The sequence below is a fragment of the Polypterus senegalus genome, chromosome 9 (assembly GCF_016835505.1).
Source record: "Polypterus senegalus isolate Bchr_013 chromosome 9, ASM1683550v1, whole genome shotgun sequence".
Classification (NCBI taxonomy): Eukaryota; Metazoa; Chordata; class Cladistia; order Polypteriformes; family Polypteridae; genus Polypterus; species Polypterus senegalus.
Genome location: NC_053162.1, coordinates 30,250,658 through 30,269,873, shown reverse-complemented (window position 1 = coordinate 30,269,873; position 19,216 = coordinate 30,250,658). Strand labels below are relative to the sequence as shown.

General features: G+C 37.6%; 1 protein-coding gene across 3 annotated transcripts in view; it reads left to right on the top strand.

Moving 5' to 3' along the window:
* LOC120535177 (collagen alpha-1(XXVII) chain B-like) overlaps nucleotides 1–19,216 on the top strand; it is a 391,818-nt gene that overhangs the window by 290,127 nt on the left and 82,475 nt on the right. For all 3 annotated transcript variants that reach the window (XM_039762832.1, XM_039762833.1, XM_039762834.1), the window contains exons 28-34: nucleotides 4,628–4,681; nucleotides 9,132–9,185; nucleotides 9,808–9,852; nucleotides 9,978–10,022; nucleotides 13,222–13,275; nucleotides 16,286–16,339; nucleotides 16,835–16,888. In XM_039762832.1, coding sequence (XP_039618766.1) covers nucleotides 4,628–4,681; nucleotides 9,132–9,185; nucleotides 9,808–9,852; nucleotides 9,978–10,022; nucleotides 13,222–13,275; nucleotides 16,286–16,339; nucleotides 16,835–16,888 — 360 coding nt within the window. The remainder of the gene's footprint in view (nucleotides 1–4,627; nucleotides 4,682–9,131; nucleotides 9,186–9,807; nucleotides 9,853–9,977; nucleotides 10,023–13,221; nucleotides 13,276–16,285; nucleotides 16,340–16,834; nucleotides 16,889–19,216) is intronic.

The following is a 19,216-nucleotide window of genomic DNA, read 5'->3' as shown; positions in this document are numbered from 1 at the left end:
TCTAGAGCATATCTCCACCTCTCCAGGGTCTCCTCAACCTGCTCCCTACTATCGCTACAGATCACAATGTCATCAGCAAATATCATAGTCCATGGGGGACTCCTGTCTATTGTCTTCTGTCAACCTGTCCATCACCATTGCAAATAGAAAGGGAAAAAAGCCGATCTCTGATATAATCAAACTTCAAACTTCTTTTTTATAGTTTTTTTGATTTTTAATTTGAAGCATATAACATTCCATATATTCAAGTCAAACTTAGCAAGCCAAAATTCAATCCCCACCCAAGAGAAAGAGAGGAAAACCAACAACCAGAGCAAATTTTTAAAACCAGCAAGGAAGGAAGAATATCCTTTTCCCCGATGTAGAAGCTTATTCTAAAATGTTATTGATTAGATCCTCCATATTTTAAAAACAATTTTTGAACAGATTATCTAAGTGATTTTTTTCCAATTTCAAATAATATAGAACATTAGTTACCCACTGATTTAGAAATGGTGGGTTGATATTCTTCCAATTGAGCAAGATAAGTCTGTGTGCTACTAGTGAGATAAAGTCAATTACATTTTGTTTGTCCTTCTCTTCTTTAAGCCCATCTGGAAGTCCACCAAAAACAGTTGAAAATGGATTAGGAGTGATTGTGACACTAAGCCTGTCTGATTTTTGTCCAAAATGATGTTCATTTGGTGCATGATCAACCTCAACCTTAAACGCATCCGTCACTCCTACCGTATCAGTGTCCTCGCTTCCTCCATACATATCTTGTACCACTCTTGCATACTTCTCTGTCACTCCCACTTCCTCATACAATACCACAACTCCTCTGTATCATTGTCCGCATATTGTTCTGGCAAAACTTTACACAAGGTGCCCTTACTGACATAATCCTCCCCATTTATCCAGTCTTGGGACCAGCACATAGAACCACACTGGTTTGTGAATGCCCCTGTGGCTAGACATATGCAAAAATAACAGTGATAATAATATTCAAGTGCATATATTAGCAGACTACAGTAGATTAACAACAAGCTTTATAATACAGTATAGTTAAAAACCGAGCCTGATGGAGAGTTAAAATCTATGATGATGTTAAAATTGGTAGCTGCTTCGGACCCTGATGGAGAGGAGGTCTGGAGCTTTGCAGATAAATTATGGTGTTTGAAAAATATTGAATTACTTTAATATAATGTAAATAATGCAGCTGTGAGATTGTTTTTAGTCTAAAATAAATCCTGAGTACATATTTGTTTATTCTGTGCTTACACTGCAACACTTACATTAATTTGTAGATAAGCAAATTTTTGCATTTTTTACATTTATTTTACCTCAACAGTAGGAGAAGTAAACTGGTATAACAGAGGTGTTGCTTTATATGCATTGGTCCCATATTTTTCTAATTCGAACCAAAGATCCGTTTTGCAGTCAAGAGCATGTGTCAGACGAATAAAGGAAAAAATAAATAAATATGAAAGTTGAAGTCATCTCTCTCAAGATAAAGAGATTTCTTCAACTTGTGTATTTGTATATTTTCCTTTTCATAACTGAAATTAAACAGATTGTTTCCGTGTTTTGAAACAAACGAGTTTGAAAATTCACCAATGAATATTAATGGGAGATTTTAAAATTTCAAAAAACTGAAATAAATGATCCAATTAATGTCTGAGTTATTTTATGTGGACATACAGATGGACAAACAGACAGAATAGTGACTGCAGTAGGTACTTATTGCATCATATGTGAATGTACTCAAGAAACACTAGTTGCAAGGGTGTTTGTGAGCCACAGTAAGGTAAGTATCTGATGGCTGTATGAACTTCAAATGAACTGTAATGGCAGGTGTCACACTAATTTACTTTACGCCAGAGAGCATGTCACACTTGATAACTACAGTTGCGGGATCTTTTGGCCTTTAGCGTGTCAGATTACTAAACTAGGAATCACAAGGGGACTATACATCTCCCTCACACCATTTCAGCTCTATTTCAAATTAGCAGGGTTTTCCAAGCATGCCTCATTTTGATAGACAGTTGCTAAACAAATATTTTCTAAGCACAATATAATGAGTTCAGCTCACAAGCTCAGTCTATCTTTTCCTTTTTCCATTCTGTGTTGGTACAAGAAACATAAGACAAACCACTCTTCTGTTTTTTGGTCCAGAACACCTGCTTTCCTTCTTTCCTTGTAACTGCACTGTATGTGTTGTGCTACAAGCTGAGCCCTCATTTTTTATTGCCTCTTCACACTCAAAAGACCACCACTATGACTAGTGGTAAAAATTAAACCTCTTTGATTTTTTTCATGGCTAAGAAGCTCTATAACTGAGACATCACACTACATAATTAGCAGTTACAGTTTGGTGCTGAGAATGTCCATGACTTGATAAGATTATGCAAATAAAGACAATGACTGAAAATTATTGGAAGAGGCATTAGCAGAACACTTACTGTAGGTGGTGAGATCAGCAGGCACACTTGTCTAACATTCTGGTAGGTGAACATGACATAAGAAAGCAACAGCTATAATTTCATCCATATGTTTTATTTATGATGCTGAGTAATCATGCCTTTACTACATATGTTCAAGTTTTTGTCTCAGTACACCCAACAAATCAATGCAGCACAAAATAATAACTTTGAAACTCAGGGTAAATCATAGGGAAATATAAAAGTTGGGAGCATGTGCTGATATCGTGTTCCCGCACCCACCGCATGACAAACCACCTGGATTGGAAGTGCAGTGGGTGGCACCTCAGCAATATCAAGATTCCCCTTGGGATTAATAAAGTATCTGTCTATCTATTGTGAACGATAGGGGGCGCTCTCGCTCCCTTGAACCCCTGTCCACGACTCCAGACACCAGGTAAAAGTCCTCAAGTTGACTTTATTTTGTCGCCACAGTGTACAAAGCACACCCTCCACCACAATACTCATATAAATCACAATAATTATCACTAAACCAATCCTCCAGCTCCCAGACGTGTTGCCACCCTTCCACCCAGCTCAGCTCATTGTCTGGGAGTTCCCATAGTCCTTTTATACTCCCTGACCCGGAGGTGTTTCTGCCCAACAGTCCAAAAGTCCTTATTCCTTCCGGGTCAGGGTAAATAGTCCTTTTCTTCAACCCGTAAGTCCGTCGCTCTTCCTATGACGAACCTCCGGGTCACAGGGCACGAAGAAGCCCTCGGTCCTCCCTGCAGCTCCCTCCTGTGGCCCCCACGGCATCCAGCAGGGCTTTGCATAAAAACTCCATTGTCCATGATGCCCTGCTGGTCTTCTGGGGACCTCCATGCTGCAAGGAGGGCTCCACCTGGCGGCTTGGGGGTATTGGCCGGGATAAATGGCCGGCCATCCTTCACACTATCTATCTATCTATCTATCTATCTGTCTATCTGTCTATCTGTCTATCTGTCTATCTATTCTGTATTAAATGTCCTTGCACTAAATATATATAAAAAAATGAATACACATAAAAGGTAGTGTATAGCAAGTACTAGGGGAGGGGACTGGGCGGTCTCTTGGTCTGGAATCCCTACAGATTTTATTTTTTCTCCAGCCTCTGGAGTTTTTTTTTTTGTTTTTTCTGTCCACCCTGGCCATCGGACCTTACTTATTTTATGTTAATTAATGTTGACTTATTTTTATTTTTTATTGTGTCTTCTATTTTTCTATTCTTCATTTTGTAAAGCACTTTGAGCTACATTTTTTTGTATGAAAATGTGCTATATAAATAAATGTTGTTGTTGTACTAGCACTAAACTGAATGTTAGGCAGGGCGATAACCTAAACTGGCTCTGTTGGGCGCAAAGAGGAAACTAACATCAGATGAGATGGCTTGCATTTAGGTTAACACTAGAGAAGTAATTTATAATGATTACATTTTGGAAAATGATATCTAAAGAAAGTAAACTTTAATTTGCAAACATTATGTAATCATTACAATTGATAGAGAGAGAGAGGTTAGGAGCATGCACTGATACACATGATTGCAATTAATAAAATATTATAAATATAAAAAGGTAGAGTTTTCCTCATATTAGGTGCCTAAAGAGATGTTGTCAAACATCAGATGATCAGAAATGTGTAATATGTTCATATGGCATAAGTAGCACCAATTGGTATTATAGGGTTTTGACATTTGGACTGATTTAGGACTCTGCGATTAACATTTTGAACTTTTTCAACAATCCCCCCAAGATATAATAAGGGTGCAACTGTAATTTCTTCTTTTGGAATAGTGTGGAATGATGAGCAGTATTTTAGATTCACCAAGAAAGACCCAGGTTTTGCGATTTTATCACAATATTCCAAAAGAAACAACTTTTTTATTAGTAACTCATAGTACGAATTTTGCCAACAATCATTCATTGGTGACATTTAGACAAGTAGTGATAACCCTAACCACAACCTGTTCAGGTAAAGACTTTATTACGTTATTTACCTGAAATAAAATAAATGAAAATAAATATTAATTAGTGGCCTATTATCTTTTTGTTTATTTATTGATTTATTGTCATAAACTGCATGAACTTTAAAGGCACAAATGATGCTGAACTACCTCAGTAGAAATCAGATGTGGTAAGTAAAAGTAAGCTTCTGGCATTCTATTTAATTTTTTCTGTGTTTGTTTCGAGGGTATTGTTGGCTCTCGTGGACCAGCTGGCCCAAGAGGACCCAAAGGCAGACGGGTAAGGTTATTTACAACTCACACTTATATGAACCTTTTTTGAAATACTTTGAAAATTTGAAACTGTTATGAAACTAGCTGTGTAATCTGACATCCTCAATCCAGAAATCACGTCAAGTAATGTGCCAGGATTAAGCTGCTTTAACGTGGCCATTAGCAAAGTGACAAAAAACATGTTTTAAAGCCTTGCTAGAAAACACGTGCACCATTTATCACTTAGGAGGTAAGAGTTTTGTTTGCCAACTGGTAATCAGACTTTTGTCCATTAAAAAAGGTTAGACACTTTCTTTAACTCTTTCAGGGCTGATGTCGACTTTTGTCAAAATTCATGGGTAGAGGGTTCAGCTGTAAGCTGCAACAGAACTCGCCCTTACATTTTAGTTCAAAGGAAAGTTCCATAGCTTTGTTGATTTGATCTCCATTCCAAATGCGTGCATGAGTAGCAAAGAGCAAACAACCTCCAAAATGGCACCGACATCTGCCGAGAGACCAAAGCGAATGTGCAAAGCGTGGACTTTTTACGTAATTTTGTGGAATAGGACTCTGACTTGTCACTCTCCGAGTTTGATGCAAGTGATGGATATCAGAAAACGAAAGTGAGGTACTGGCATCATCTGATCGGTCCTCAGCTGATCGTGGTGCTGAATACTTTCGTGTAGCCAGTGCACTTACAGCAACGCTCACCTGGGAGGACCACCACTTATGATGACAGGAGGTACAAACCATATTGCGTCACACTGCGAACGGCAGAGCCACCCACCTTCTGTGCGAAGACAGCCAGGCAGCCGGCCCACTGTGCATTCCTGCTGACCCCTGTGCAGACACTGCCACCAGTGATGCCAAATGTGCACCAACAGCAGCCACGGCACATTGGAACAGACATTTTGTGTGGATTTATGTGTGAAAGCATTGCTTTTCAGAAAACTTGAGTTTTTTGGAAAAAATATTCAGCCCTTAAAGAGTTAAAAGTCAACTTCCTTTAAAAAATAAGATGCACAATGCAGCAGCATGTTTGTCTAGCTGAAATATAGTAATTGGCTGATTGATAAGTTAGTCAGTGGGCTAACATTTGGTAGCAAGAAATAGTCTCTAGCAAAGAAATTAAAAAACCCACCCTACAGATCAAAATTCAGTAGAGTGCTGAGAAAGAAGCTCAAAGACATCCAAAGCACATGCCCTTAGTCCTATTGCTAAAGTTTGTTATGAATGTTAAACACCTTAATTTATTTTTTAAAGAAACATATTATTATTTTGTTAAAAATGAGTTATTATCATAATCTGATGGTCCACGTCCTCTGACCTGGATTATATAATGATTCTAATATGAACTGCTAAGGGACGTTTTTGTCCTCTGTTCTTCTCTAGTAGAGTGCAGTACAGTCAAATATAGTAAGCTGTGATATACATTTTATATAAATTATAGGTGACGTTTCAAACATCTGCTTGTCATTACATAGCATGTTTTTCCATAGCTTTCAAGATCATAGACTAGATTTAAAGTTAGGCTGCAACTGGAAACAAATTCAGAAATGAACAGTGAACGTGATTTGATCAAGGTGTCATCTTTTCAGTCAAAAATTTAATGTGTATGATAAATTATTTGTAGCATAATCTGGGGAATCTGTGTAATGATATGCAGTAGACCATAATGAACGTGTGTTACGGTTGTGTTTTTAAGTACAGGAAATGTTTATTAATTAAATACATAAGCAAAATTGTAGTTTAGCCTTTTTTGTAGTAATTCAGCATCACCAATTCACCTAACCTGCACATCTTTAGACTGTGGGAGGAAACTGGAACACTCAGAGGAAACCCACTTGAACACGCCAAGCAGGGAGCACCCATGACTTGAATACCAGTCTTCTTGTTACAAGGCAGCAGTGCTACACTGCAGCACCATGCCACATACTTATGACAATTCATATATAAGTTTCCAGTTTCTGTTGTAAATAGCACATTTTTAAGACTGAGCCATTTTGTCTACATTACAATCTTTGGAGTTGTACCTTGTATTTCAGATGGAAGTTAAGAGTCTGGCGCAATTACTTTTAACGAGAGAGGATCCTGAAAATCCTGTGCAAAATCCCAAAAAAAAATTCTGCCATTTCATTTAAAACATACCCCAAAGATAACATGTGTTTTGTGGTGTAAAAGTGTCTGCAAATGGCACTTTAACCTCCAAGGTTCTTTTTATTTTGGCAGTCAAGTTAATACTGCAAATTAGTATCCCTGATTTTTATATACACCCTACATTACTTACTTATAGGACCTCTACTCATCACTCATATCTCAGACACCTAAATTGAGCAATATGGCAAATGCTGGCACTTTAGCTTCAAAACAGAACATGCAAGAATATCTTTACAAGGGCCATGGGATTGCTGCCCCTTGAGCACCTCCCCTGAAAGCACGACACTTCAGAATACCCGACCAAAAGCCAGGAGCCACTGCAGCTACTCCTGTCAGGTTTTTGTATCCCAATGACCACCTTTGAAAGGGCTACATAAACCAACAGAAGCCAAGGGCTAATCACTACCTCTTAAAAGAAGGTAACCTAAATGGACACAGTTCGTTTCATTAACAATCATCAGTCATGCTAAATGCCAGCAAACAACAGGACAACCAGGTATAAATGTTAGATATGAAGTGAATATCTATCACCTGAATGATTCTAATCAGGATCGCACAACAAGCTTCTTTTCAGGTGGCTGTAGCTTTGGTTGTTGCAGTCTTTGTGTTCTTTAGCCAGATATGATGCTTGGGAGTGGAGGGGCAGTCTGTAGATGGAAAAATCAGATTGAGTTGCTTTCTCTTTGGCAGTTGTTACTCTCTCTGTGTGTGTCTCTCTCTCTCTCTCTCTCTCTCTCTCTCTCTCTCTCTCTCTCTCTCTCTCTCTCTCTCTCTCTCTCTCTCTCTCTCTCTTTCTCTCTCTCTCTCTCTCTCTCTCTCTCTTTCTCTCTCTCTCTCTCTCTTTCTCTTTCTCTCTCTCTCTCTCTCTCTTTCTCTCTCTCTCTCTCTGTCTCTCTCTCTTCTCTCTCTCTCTCTCTCACTTTCTCTTTCTCTCTCTCTCTCTCTCTCATGCTTTAATCCTGTGAGTCTTTTTTTGACTGCCTTATTTAAAATATTATATAAGTCAAAAATTTGGTATGACTGATAAGCTCCCATGGCCTGGTTGATTGTTAACTTACTTTTAAAACATGTTCATCTTAAAGTCCCAAGCCTCCATTTCACAATTCTTGTAAGCATACACACACACTGGTCAATTTATCTAGGCTCAAACATATACATTTTAAAAAACAATGATACTCTTTCAATAATTTAATGTTTATTTTGTTAGAATTCCAGTCTATGTCTATTTTGTATACATTCCAGAATGTTATCTAGTCCCAAATCCAAAAGTCTTTGAAAATTCCCTTATGAATATTAATGATCTAAAGAAGTAATTTGTACCTGTCTGTTATTTCAGTTACAGAACATTTTGATCACAAAAATGTCAGCTCTTTTCAAAATGAACTCTGAGCCCACAAATTAAGAGTAATTATCTAAATAATTCTCAAATAGAAACATGTTGAAATAAAACACACATATTAAACATTACAAGTTTACTACAATATATTTACTTTATTAGAGTTGTTTTTCTCGTGAGTACACACTGTGTTGGTTAATAGAATTTGCTTATAATGGCTATGATATAATGCATTAAAGTAATAGACATACTTAAGTGGAAATATAAATCAAATTCGTTAATTATGCTCCATGTTTTTTAATTTTTGTCTGTAAACTGTTATTTAATGCATAGTGAAGCTATAAATTACTAATGAAATTAGAATAAATTGTAAAGATGAATGAAGCACATGGTTTGTGGTAAAGGTGTTGATTCATCTGTGATAAATGAACTCAAAATTTGGATGAATTTCAATATCATAGTTCACACTTTGTAGGAATAATATGTTCACCTCATGCTGAAATTGCTTAAATTTAGGGAACATGTTCTTTTCATTGTAGTAGTTTGCCAGAGTGATGGGTGCTACCCAGACAATGTTATCAGTGTAAAAAAACAAATGACAACATACAGTAGGATCAACATACACATTCGTACTGTACGTCATTCATTTACAGCTCATTTTTACGAGTGGTATTTTAATCGTGATAACTAGGCAGAACTTTTCCTGCTGCAAATGTAATCTTGTGGATTCCAACATTCACTACTTAGCTTCCCTCATTTAATTTGTTAAAACTCACTGAAAAGTCCTCAGTCATCAGAAGTCAACACTGCATTTAACTTTGTTCTGAATATGTATTTGTTTTGTAATTAGTGATGTGCTGATCAGTATGTGTGCTTATGAAGTTTGAGGGAGAAACATCTCTAGTCACAGCCTTAAGCCCTTACCATACTCCCAACTTGCACAATGGAGACACCTGCTGTTTATACTTTTCTTCCTGTTTTTTAGGGTGCCAGAGGGTCTGATGGTCTACCAGGAGAGCTGGGATCACCAGGAGGAAAGGTATCATATACTGAATTCAGACAGAACTGCTTATTTTATTCTATCAGACATTTATATTTATCAGTCTGCACTCTATGATTTGAGAGCTGATCTAGAAGTATGTTTTGCTGGGGATAAACATGTAGCATCAAATCAAACCAGCATGAGCGTGTAAAATATTCACTTTTTGCTTGTTGCCAGCAGCGCAATCCTCATACTGAATTATGAATTAGTTTTCTTCATGTTCATCACCATCATAAAATACTGTATAAAGCTTTAAAGTTCCTAAAATATCAAATTAATATATTCTAGATGTAATGCTAGACACTTGTATGATTGGAAATAGGAATTGAATCTAAGCTCTAATCCTAAATATAAAAAGTAGTTGACAGAATATTGAACATCTTATTTTCAGTTAATAATACATATTACTTGCAGAAATATGGAAGATCTGGTGGAAGCCGCATTGGTTACCTCATTCTTCAAACCTGTCAAATATCACATACATTTCATTTTTTACCTTAATCTTTAGCTTTTCATGCTAATTCATCCTCCAGTCTTTCAAAACAAAGCATGTTGATCATCATGCATGAATTTAAATAAGTAGTAATGTACTGAGCTCTCTGATGGCTATTATTTTCAGGGTCCAGAAGGTCAAGCAGGAAAACCGGGTTCAGATGGACAGCAGGTAAGGACCATATGTGATCTTTAATACTACTGTGAAACATATCTAGTTCATTCATTATTTTTTTTATTTCAAATACAGGGCTATCATGTAGTGATATCTCTAATTTCCAATTTTTTGAATTTCAGGGAAAAATTGGTGAAAATGGGGAACGTGGTCTGCCAGGCTTTCCGGTAAGAGTGCTTATCAGATTTAAATTAAAAGTTCTTGTCATTGATTACATTGATTAGTCTGCTCTTGAAATTTGTATCATAAATATTCTTTCCACTGCTCTAATAAATTAAATTGCAAACTTTAGAGGATTATACACTGTAACTGCAAAGAATGCCTTTTTGTCTTGGGTCAGAAGCAACCAACTCTTTTAGTTTTTCATTGATATATTAAACTGTTTCAGGAAAAATTCTGAGGAAACCACCCATGACTGTAAATGTTGTGTTAAGTTACTTGTACAATAACTGTCATAATTTAATGGCCATCAAAAGCAAGCAAGTTGTAAGTCAAGTGACGAAAGATCCAAAGTTGGAATTAATCTATTGCTTTCAGGTGGTTGTGTGACCAAAGATAGATTACTTTGGTTAGTGTTTTACTTCTCAACACTATTAAATGTTAAGGGAAATATCCCCTTGTGTACTATTAACACTGCATAGCAAAATAAAAAAATTAGAGCAATCAAATGCACTTTTTTAACCACTTAGGGATTTTTTAAGCACAACTAGTTTACCTTCCATTACCTAGCATTTCATTTAAATTCCTTTCTTCCCCTGAACTTTTATCAACATGTTAAGTGTTCTACTAGAGAGGAGAACACTCTGGACCATGTTTACTCCAACATCAAGCATGCATACACAGCTTTACCCCTCCCCGCACTCAGACAGTCCGACCATCTTTTGTCTCCTGCTCTCCCCATCCTACACCCTCCTCAGACGCAGTGCCAGGCCCACCATAAAGACTGTTACAACCTGGCCTGAAAATCCACTCTCCAAACAACAGGACTGCTTCGAACAGACAGTCTGGGACATATTTGAACACCAAGAGCTGGAAACATACACAGGAACGGTACTGGACTATATCAGGTTCTGCATCGGAAATGTGGCTGTGGACAAAAACATTCGGGTTTTCATAAAACAGAAACTCTGGATGACCAGCCAGGTCCGTAGTACACTCCTCAGAGGCCACAACACTGCCTTCATGTCTGGTGACAGAGCTCTGTACAGGGCTGCTCAAGCCGTCATGAAAAGTGGAATTAAAAAAGCCAAGACGGACCTTAAGAGTCCCACTTGTCCAGCCACAATACATGGGAAGTGTCTCAGGGAATACAAAACATCACAAACTACAGAGGCTGTGATGCCACAACAGGAGATCTGAGTGCGCTTTGCTCGCTTTGAATCATCACAACAGCAGCAGCACTCACCTGCTCCAGCCCTGCTCCCACCCTCACTGGGTTCCTGCACTACTCCACTCACTGTAAAGGGGCACGATATCAGACGGGTGCTCCTGGCAGTGAACCCCAAGAAAGCTGCCGGCCCAGATGGAGTGTCTGGTAGGGTGCTCAGAGTGTGTGCCCACCAGCTCACCCTTATCTTCACCAAAATCTTCAACCTCTCCCTAGCCCAGGCAGTCATTCCATCCTGCCTAAAATCAGCCACAATCATTCCAGTGCCGAAGAAGTTTCCCATCACCAGCCTAAATGATTATCGCCCTGTGGCCCTCACTCCGGTAATCATGAAGTGCTTCAAGAGACTGGTTCTCCAGCACATTAAGGACTATCTCCCCAAAGACTTCAATCCCTACCAATTTGCATATCACGCGAACAGATCCACAGAAGATGCCATAACCGTAGCTCTCCACTCTGTGCTGAGCCATTTAGAGCAGCAGCAGAGCTACGTCTGGATGCTCTTTGTGGATTACAGCTCAGCTTTTAATACAATCATTCCTGGCATTCTCATCATCAAACTGGTCACTCTTGGCCTCCCCCCCTCACATGTGTCTGGATAAAAGACTTTCTTACCAACCGGCACCAGACTACGAGACTCCGCCCCCACCACTCCTCCATTCGCACACTGAACACCGGTACCCCACAAGGCTGTGTGCTGAGCCCCCTCCTGTACTGTCTCTACACCCACGACTGCAGTCCAGCCCACAACAACAACCTCAATGTCAAGTTTGCTGACGACACCACAGTGGTCAGACTCATCTCAAAGGGAGACGAGGCAGCTTACAGAGAGGAGGTCCTGAAGTGGGCAGCCTGGTGTTCAGAGAACAATCTGGCTCTGAACACCAGGAAAACCAAGGAGATCATTGTCGACTTCAGGAGGCACAGCACAGACTTAGCCCCCATTACATCAATGGCGAGTATGTGGAGAGGGTCCATACCTTCAGGTTTCTCGGCGTCCTTATCTCCGCTGACATCTCCTGGACAGACAACATCACAGCAGTCATCAAGAAGGCTCAGCAGCAGTTACACTTCCTGAGGGTCCTCAGAAAGCACAATCTGGACTCCAACCTGCTACTGACCTTCTACCACTCGTCCATCGAGAGCCTGCTGACGTACTGTATCACAGTATGGTACGGCAGCTGCACCATGGCAGACAGGGAGAGGCTTCAGAGAGTGGTAAGGGCAGCACAGAAGATCATCAGCTGCCCTCTCCCCTCCCTGATGGACATTTACACCTCCCGCTGCCTCAGCAGAGCAAAACACATCATGAAGGACAGCTCCCACCCTGGCTCTGATCTGTTTGACCTGCTGCCTTTAGGGAGGCACTACAGGTGCATCACAACAAGGACAAACAGACTCAAGAACAGTTTTTTCCCAAAAGCCATAACCATTCTAAACTCACACATGCACTGACTACACAGTCTAACCCCCCAACCCCTGGACTTCCTTCAGTCCATCAACTGCAATATCCAATATCTAAATGGTACTGATAATAACTGTGCAGTATCTGTATACTGTACAATATCATTACTCTCAGGGTCCAACATCCACTACTCACTGCACATGATCATCATTATTGTGTAGTATTTAAATTACTGTATGTGCAATAACCCAATAGTGCAATAGTTATTATTCTTTCCATATGTATATAGCGTGGCAGAACGTTTTTGCAACTTTTTGCACCATTTACTTTCTGCACTGAAGGAGCTGCTTTTAATCTCATTGTACATGTGTATAGTGACAATAAAAGGCATTCTATTCTATTCTTGGTTTTTGGGCATTCCAAGTATTGTGACACAATCCTCTTTAAAAGATATCCCTTCCCTGAATTTTTTTCTTCTATTCATTTTGAAGACAAATCATTTACAGTAAACGTTTAATACTGTTATATTCATAAAAACATTAGAATTATTTCTTATGCCATTTTTTATTGGTAGGGAATTCAAGGACCTTCTGGTTCACCAGGAGCAAAAGGAATAGCAGGAGAACCGGCAAGTTATTTATTTTGTTTTTTATATATTTTTTTTTCTTCATCCAGTCTGTGTTTCTGGAATCTAATCTTCCCTTCCACTTCATGACTCCTGAAACTGGCACAGGGTGTTTTAGAAAGTCCTTAAATAAATTACTGAATACTTTATAAGGTGCTCCCAATGGTCAAAAAGAATTCATATATCTATGCATTTACAGCCCAGTATGTCTCTAAGTAATACCTAAAGTATCCTATCTCAGATCCTAGCACATGAATAATGGTATTATTTTATGTACAGTACGTTTGACTATGCAGTGTTTTAATTCTCTTTTAAATATCTATGACTCATTGGGGATTAACTGATTGAATTTCCTATCCCTTTTATCCTATTTTTCCTGTTTCTGAACCCTTTTAGTTTATGACTTTTTATGATAGATATCAAGGTCATAGCATATAGGTGAGTACAGCTGGTTTTAGATGTATAACAGAACAAGCTGCTTAGTGCCCAAATGTTTCCGGTTTTATTTCTACTTCATAATTTTAATTAACATTACCATATGTAAATAAAGAGTGGATCACAAAAACAGCATCAAATATAAACAGATTTTGCACAATTTCCAGCTGTTTCAGTGTTTTCTCTTAACCTGTGCAACACATGCCTAGAATCACATTATTAATCAGAGAATGTGCATTATTATGTATTCTAGTAATGTATTTACAGTTTATGTAATGGTACTCATTAAAAATGTAATTAAGACGACATAAGACATGTTTTCACTCTGTTGGATCCAGATCAAGTTGTTCTACGTTTGTGCCTTTGCATATTTAATACAAGGTTTTGCTTTTCGAGAGAGAAGCAAAAGAGAATACTTAACTGCATAAAAAAATAAAAGTGCTTCAATCTTGCCCTCAAAAATGTATATCTGACTTGACCAAGATCCAGTATGAGTTATATGAAAACTTCAAATTGCATATTAATTAAAATATGTATTACTGTATTTGTATATTTGTCAAAGGGTAGCTAAATAAAAAGTTGTTCCCTTCCTGGAACACAAACAGTCATCCAATGAAACAAAAAAAAAATCTTTCATTTTTGCTCTATTTTCTCAGCATGACAGAGAATCTTTTGAGGGAAAATATTAAAAAATGATGAATTATATGAGTTTGGTCACCTTTTGTTTGTCTGTTCAGCGTATTGAACTCATAATTAGTAATAAGGCTGAAAGTCAAAACTTACAACCAACAATGAAATTGCTTTAGAATCTGTCTTCTCTTACTGATACTGATATTTTTGCAAGAAATTTCACGTGATATTCAACACTATAGCTAAGTCTTAAGCTGATAGCAATGATGATATTTACGGCACAGCAAGATACATGCATGTCTTAGCCAAAAAAGACAATATAAATATTACAAATGATGTTTAAATCCTGACAATGCTTTTATTAATATCATATGCACTGTATATGTGTGTGTGTGTGTTTGTGCATGTATAAAAATAAATAAATATAAATTAAATATAGGCTCATGGAGCACAGTAACCTAAGAATTTAAGAAAGGTTTTGATGAGAACAGACCTTTCCTAGCCTTTCAGCTTTGATTCAACAAACTCCCTCAAAAACCATCAGCATTTTTAGGTTCCTGAGGTACTGACTGTTTTTTGCTGCACATCTGAGAATAATCCAATTCACCATGATCTGTGCTAGCTGACATACTGTATATTCAGATGTTTAGATGTGAACCTAAATCTATTAGTGAGATTACATAAGGATGCGGGTTTGTAGTATAACTATAACTATAGGTATGTCTGATGAGTTAGGGTTAATTAGGGTTATTGCTTCTGGTTCCTTTCTTGTCCTTCATTTTAATAACAGAGCTAAGAGATGAACTGCTTTAGTGGACAAAAGGAAAAAGAAAAAATGTATGATAGATATTTCCTCCCCAATACATAAAAATAAAAAAAAATCTAATCAGAGAGCTGACTATGAATTTTTTTTATTTTCTAAAATTTGAAATCTGATTACCTTCATTCTGAGGGCTATGGAAAAGATTTTGTCAAAATATGCCATATAATATTGCATTATATTTCTTTTCAAGACAACTGATGTGACCCTTTATAGCCACTAGAGATTTTAACTGGTTTAGATGACACTGTTTAAATACTATTGGAAACCATAACAATAGTTATGTTATTTTAAAAACTATTACATAAATGCTTTGTTTTTTAATTCATATATTTGTCTTGGCGGCACGGTGGCGCAGTGGGTAGCGCTGCTACCTCACAGTTAGGAGACCTGGGATTGCTTCCCAGGCCCTCCCTGCGTGGAGTTAGCCTGTTCTCCCCGTGTCTGCGTGGGTTTCCTCCCACAGTCCAAAGACATGCAGGTTAGGTGGATTGGCGATTCTAAATTGTCCTTAGTGTGTGTGCGTGCGCCCTGCCCGGGGTTTGTTTCCTGCCTTGCGCCCTGTGATTGGCTCCAGCAGACCCCCGTGACCCTGTAGTTTGGATATAGCAGGATGGATATTTGCCTCACTTAACCTTTCTTGTATTCAAGCATGTAGTCGATAAAGCCTAAACGAGGTTAATGCAAAGATCCATTAATGTGTGCCCAACATGTATTTTAACTGACATATGTGTTTTTATATTATTTATTTTTTAATTCAGCATATATGCTGTTTAAAGGCTTACTCCTCTGATATATTTTAAAATATAGGAACAATCTCTTGTATTATTTACAGGTAACACTCACTTTTAACTTAATGTATTTTTATATAAGATGAATCAATTTACTATTTGCACATTTTATTTAATCTCATAAATTTCCTATTACTGTTGGCTACTACTGCTACCCATAAATGGGCAAATATATCAAGGTGACTGGGAAAATAAATTGCTTAACAGTGAGTCCTGAGCAAGACAATTTTTTGCACAAGGTATAAGTGGCTTATTAATATTGATTTATTGAAATGTTGTTCAGTCTTGTTCATTAAAAAATAAACATTTGCTGAATATATTTTTTCTTTTTAATAAGGGACCACCAGGGCCTCCAGGCAGTGTTGGATCATTAGGAGAAATTGGACATAAGGTAATTAATCTGTATTGACCCCCCTTAGTAGAAAGGTGGAAATAGATTGCCACTTTAGAGTCATAATTATTATTTCATTAAAAAATGGCAGAAACGGGTCTCATGAAAGTATACAGTATATATCTTTTGTAAATATTATTTTCACATTGTTTCAATATGTTATCAGCATTCACATGTACTTTTTGTTAATAAAGGAAGCTAATTTAAAACAGGAAAAGTAAAAAAATCAAGATTTAGAATCAAAAATAGGAAATCCACTAAATAGTTTTGTGATTTTGTTTATTCATGTAAAACAAGTTTTAAAGAAAAGGTTTTTCGAATGTTTTTGAAAATAGTAGAACACTTTATAGGTTCTAGGATATTGTTGGTACATGAGCACAGCACTCAAAGGTGGAAACATACATTGATGTGCAGCTCTGACATTTGTGTTTGTATTTATTTCTAGAAATATAAAAGACCTTCTGAACATTGCTGTATTTTTTTTTCTTTTTTCAGGGTCCTCCAGGCAAGTTAGGTGGACCTGGTGTTCCTGGTGAACCAGGAGAGAAAGTAAGAAACTTGCCTCTCAGCTAAAGTGTCTACAGTGGAAAATACAAATCATTTATTTCTGTGCAGAATTTGATATTCTTAAATAATCCCTGAACATTAATCTTTTAGCTCATTAATTTAAGTACATGAACAATTGCTATGTTTTAATAATAACCATATTTTGTACATTGAATGAATATGGTGATAGTTGTTGTAAAATATATGGAGCTAAAGCAAGACATTGACATTGAAATGGCATCACTTAGGACTGATTCCACATTTTTAAAGCATGTAACGTGCATTTTTGTGTCCTACAACTATCAATGGCAGTACTATAAGTGACTGTTTTACTTGAATACTATGCATTACTTTTCCATTCCATTACATCAACAGGATTTCAGTCGGTTGTATTACATGTTTTTCCTTTTACATTTTTAAGGAATAGCTTGTGTCTATTATATTTATATAATTGGAGAAAAGGTATTTTCATTCCCTTTAAAGTGGGGGGCTCAAATTTTCTAGAGGGTGGTAGATGCAGCTGTTTTCACTTAAAATTGGCTTAAATCCCAAGCTAATGATTAATGACTATTTCAATTGAATTCTTTTCTGATTAATTATTTAATACTAATTTCAGAACATAAAAGGTAAGTTTAAAAAAGGGCTGTCAAATTTAGTTTCTTGTAGCATGCTGCGTTAGAATAATTTTATTACTGCCAAACTCTTCAATGAAAAAAACACTTTGTTTTCTTTAGTTGGAGTGTTTGCCAATATTTGGACCCCTGTTGCTCTATTATTGCTTACACCTTTGCACTTCTAAAAGATTTCAAATGATTTGCTAATTTCTTGACTAGAAAAAGCAGAATTAATTATTCTATCTCAGCCCTGTAGTGGCAACCAATCAGTAAAATGAATTCAGATGATTTCATATTTGGTAATCATCAGGTACACCAGCATCAGTGTAACGTAGATTACCTGTACTGTAAGCAATATCTGTATGTAGACAGAAATAAAGCAATTGAGATCTTTATGCTATAATGAAACTTGTAAGGTCATCTTAATAATAAAGCTGGACATTATAGGCTGTCTGCTGCGGTGGGCTGGCGCCCTGCCTGGGGTTTGTTTCCTGCCTTGCGCCCTGTGTTGGCTGGGATTGGCTCCAGCAGACCCCCGTGACCCTGTAGTTAGGGTATAGCGGGTTGGAGAATGGATGGATGGCTAGATTACAGGCTGTTTATTAACTAACATACTGAATCAAGCAAAATAAGCAATGTATCTTACTTTATATCAGCTTCAATTTGAGCAAAGTATTAGCCTTTAATTAAAATACATTTTAATTTAAACTTTAGCTGTATCAAAGACCTCTTTTGAAACCTCACAATAAGATGAAGCTCTGTGCTTATATTTGAATATAATGCTTGTGCTTTCAAATGTGAATATTTATGGTCTTGTTTTGGTAAAAGTATTCACTGGTTGGATTAGCTAGATTATTTATGTAGAATTATTTATTTATGATTTAAAAATCATTTTTAATGTGTAGTGAAATAAACTGCTCAAAAAAATTAAAGGAACACTTTGAAAACACATCAGATCTCAATGGGAAAAAGAAATCCTCCTTGATATCTATACTGATATAGACTGGGTAATGTGTTAGGAACGAAAGGATGCCACATCGTTTGATGGAAATGAAAATGATCAACCTACAGAGCCCTGAATTCAAAGACGCCCCAAAAATCAGAGTGAAAAAATTATGTGGCAGGCTAGTCCATTTTGCCAAAATTTAATTGCAGCAACTCAAAATTGTACGCAGCACTTTGTATGGCCCCTGTGTTCTTGTATACATGCCTGACAACATCAGTGCATGCTTCTAATGAGATGACAGATGGTGTTGTGGGGGATCTCCTCCCAGATCTGGACCAGGGCATCACTGAGCTCCTGGACAGTCTGAGGTGCAACCTGGTGGCATTGGATGGACCAACACATAATGTCCCAGAGGTGTTCTATTGGATTTAGGTCAGGAAAGTGTGGTGGCCAGTCAATGGTATCAATTCCTTCATCCTCCAGGAACTGCCTGCATACTCTCGCCACATGAGGCCAGGAATTGTCGTGCACCAGGAGCCACTGTACCAGCATAGGGTCTGACAATGGGTCCAAGGATTTCATCCTGATACCTAATGGCAGCCAAGGTGCCTTTGTCAAGCCTGTAGCGGTCTGTGTGACCCTCCATGGATATGCCTCCCCAGACAATCATTAACCCACCACCAAACTGCTCATGCTGGATGATGTTACAGGCAGCATAATGTTCTCCATGGCTTCTCCAGACCCTTTCACTTCTGTCACGTGCTCAGGGTG